We start from the raw sequence: 3,537 nt of genomic DNA, 5'->3' as shown, positions 1-3,537 counted from the left end.
CTTAAAACATCAAACAGAGAATAAATCAAAGATTATTCTTTGTCCTTGTTGTGACTGTAATAATTCGAGGGGATATCGTGATATAGATGATATTAAAGATCATCTAATTCGTCGTGGGTTTAAAGAAAACTACACAAGGTGGACATGGCATGGTGAGAGCATATATATTGAGGCAATTCTAGTTATTTCCCAAGGGAAGATGAGAATCATTGTGATGATGATAATTAACACCAAGGTGAGGATATCGATATAGCTGATATTGGTGTTGAAAGTGAGAGTGAAATGGAGAAGGACAGGATAGATGAAATGATGCATGATGTTGAAGATCATTTCACAGAGTGTCCCCAGACATATGATAGTATTCTAAGAGCTGCAGAAACCCCGTTATGTCCTGGTTGTACAAAATTCACTAAACTTGGTGCTATTATGAAGTTATTCAACTTAAAGGCGAGCAATTATTGGACCGACAAGGGTTTTACGCAGTTGTTGGAAGCCTTAGTAGAAATGTTTCCCGAAGGGAATGAACTTCCAAACTCCACTTATGAGGCCAAGAAACTTATGTGCCCTTTGGGTATGGAATATGTGAAGATACATGATTGTCCCAATGACTATGTGTTGTATCAAAAAGAGTATGCTGATTTGCATGAGTGTCCAAAGTGTGGAGTTTCTCGTTACAAGATGAATGATACTGGTGAGTTGTGTAAGAAAGGGTCTCCGGCGAAGGTATTATGGTATCTTCCAATTATACTGAGATTTAGGCGACTCTTCTCAGATGAAAAAACTGCAAAATTATTGAGGTGACATGCTGATGGGAGGAAGAAAGATGGGTTAATGAGGCACCCGGCTGATTCCCCGCAATGGAGGAACATTGATCGAAAGTTCAAGGACTTTGGTCAAGAAGACCGAAATCTTAGGATTGGTCTTAGTACAGATGGAATGAACCCATTTGGGACACTAAGTACCCAATATAGCACTTGTCCGGTTCTTCTAACTATCTACAATTTGCCTCCTTGGTTATGCATGAAGTCTAGATACATTATGTTGTCCCTTCTAATATTTGGGCCTAAACAACCTGGAAATGACATTGATGTGTATCTAGCGCCTCTCATTGAAGATTTGAAATTGTTATGGAATGAAGGTGTCCAAATGTTTGATGCATATAGTAAAACCAATTTCACTTTACGTGCCATGATTTTTTGTACGATAAATGACTTCCCAGCTTATGGGAATTTGTCGGGGTACACTGTGAAGGGAACAACTCCTTGCCCCATTTGTGAAGATGATTTGGAGGCATTACGCCTAGACAATTGTGGCAAGCATGTATACATGGATAATCGCAGACATCTTCCTGAAGACCACCCTTTTCGATTCAATAAGGATGCTTTTAATGGAAAAGTGGAGTTGAGAGAAGCCCGTGGCCCTTTACATGCAAGTGAGGTTTACCAGCGGGTCAAAGACATTGAGAATGAGTTTGGTAAGCCTTACAAAAGCAAATCAACTAGGGGTTACAAGAAGAAGTCTGAGCTATGGTCTCTTCCATATTGGAGACATTTGGAAGTTAGACATTGTCTAGATGTAATGCATATTGAGAAAAATGTATGTGATGCCATTGTGGGAACTTTATTAAATATGCTAGGAAAGACAAAGGATGGAGTTAAAGTAAGAAAAGACATGGCTGCTATGGGTCGTTCAGAGTTGGCACCCGAATCTCGAGGAAAACGCTGGTATCTTCCCCCAGCTTGCTTTACCTTGTCTAAAAAGGAAAAAACTAGCTTCTGTGAGTCATTGCATGGTTTAAAGGTCCCGGATGGATATTCTTCTAATTTTCGCAGACTTGTGTCAATGTCTGACTTGAAATTGGGTGGCATGAAATCTCATGATTGTCATGTCTTGATGAAACAATTATTACCAGTTGCCATTCGAGGAATTTTGCCACCTCAAGTGAGGTATATGATTACAAGATTATGTGTCTTTTTTAACACTATCTGTAGCAAGGTCATAAATCCAAGTATTTTAGATGACTTGCAAGCAGATATACTTGAGACAATGTGTCGATTTGAAATGTATTTTCCCCCATCTTTTTTTGACGTGATGCCTCATTTGGTTATTCATCTTGTACGTGAAATTAAACTTTGTGGACCTGTGTGTATGAGATACATGTATCCTTTTGAACGAGAAATGGGTGACTTAAAGGGAAAAGTCATGAATCCGGCCAAACCTGAAGCTAGTATTGTACAACGAACAGTTGTTGAGGAAGTGGCAGCATGGGTTGCTCAATATCATGCACGTTCACAGAAAATTGGGTTGCAAAAGTCTCGACAAGATGGGAGGCTTGGAGGTCAAGGTACTATTGGAAGGAAAAGGATATCCATGGGCTTTGAAATGAAAAATAAGGCCGAGCTTTTTGTGTTGCAAAATCTTAGTGAGGTTCATCCTTACTTGGACGAGCACATGCTTTTTCTTAAAAATAAATATCCTTCCAAAAGTGATCTACAGCTGATAAAGGAGCATAATTGTTCATTCGTTACATGGTTCAAGGAACGAGTGATGTCCCAACTGTCCACCACACCTAACGATATATCTGACACATTGAGATGGTTGGCATATGGTGCTAAATGTCAAGTCATGTCATATGAGGGATACGACATCAATGGGTATTCTTTTTACACTACCCAACAAGATGACAAGTCAACAATGCAAAATAGTGGTGTTAAAGTAATAGGTTGGTCATATGAGTATGTTAATGCACATGATAAAACACTTGTGGATAAGAAGAAATTTTATTATGGAATCATTGAAGAAATAATAGAGCTGGATTATGTTCATTTCAAGATTCCTCTATTTCGATGTAAGTGGGCTGATAGTAGTCGTGGTGTAAAAAAAGATGAACAAGGGAACTTGACCCTTGTAAATCTTGGTCGACGAGGGCATCTAGCTGATCCATTTATATTAGCTTCACAAGCAAAACAAGTTTTTTACATGGCTGACCCAGCTGATTGTAAATGGTCAGTTGTTCCAGAAGGTAAAAGAAGGATACTTGGCATTGAAGATGTGGTGGACGAGGAAGAATATGATGAGCAATTTAATGAGTCGCCACCTTCCGTTTGGAGCATCCCTCCAATAGTTGATGATTTTGACACACCGTTGAAACGTAAAGATCATAATGAAGGGATTTTATGTCGCAAAAGAGAAGAATGAAGTAGGTATGAATTGTGTTATTTTTTTATCCAATATGTGTTACTAATTGCATAAATTGCTTATTATTGTTATGTGTACACGTTTATAATTTATAAATGATACAAATCGATGTCTTAATTTATTTATGTCTTTTTTTTTCAGGTAAGTAATAATGGAGGATGAGGATATGCATAATTGTTCCATGTCTTCGCAAGGTGAGGAAGATGAGCCACACAATCAATCACAATCAGAGCAACAAACAACCGACTCTCAAAAGAAGAAAAAGAAGCCAAGAGGTCCTTCAAAGGGCCTGAAATCCATGCTTGGGGTTCCTAGGGTGCTTGAATGGGATGAATTATG

The 3,537-nt window shown here is 38.6% G+C and overlaps 1 protein-coding gene across 1 annotated transcript; it reads left to right on the top strand.

Annotated features, from left to right (window-relative positions):
- The first annotated feature begins 831 nt into the window (after nt 1–831).
- Nucleotides 832–3,198, top strand: LOC145577887 (uncharacterized). The gene has a single exon (XM_081635308.1). The coding sequence runs from the start codon at nt 832–834 to the stop codon at nt 3,196–3,198; it is 2,367 nt and encodes a 788-aa protein (XP_081491434.1).
- The last annotated feature ends 339 nt before the right edge of the window (nt 3,199–3,537 follow it).

Source organism: Chenopodium album, chromosome 14 (genome assembly GCF_948465745.1).
Source record: "Chenopodium album chromosome 14, dcCheAlbu1.1, whole genome shotgun sequence".
NCBI lineage: Eukaryota > Viridiplantae > Streptophyta > Magnoliopsida > Caryophyllales > Amaranthaceae > Chenopodium > Chenopodium album.
This window is presented reverse-complemented; position numbering and strand designations above follow the sequence as displayed.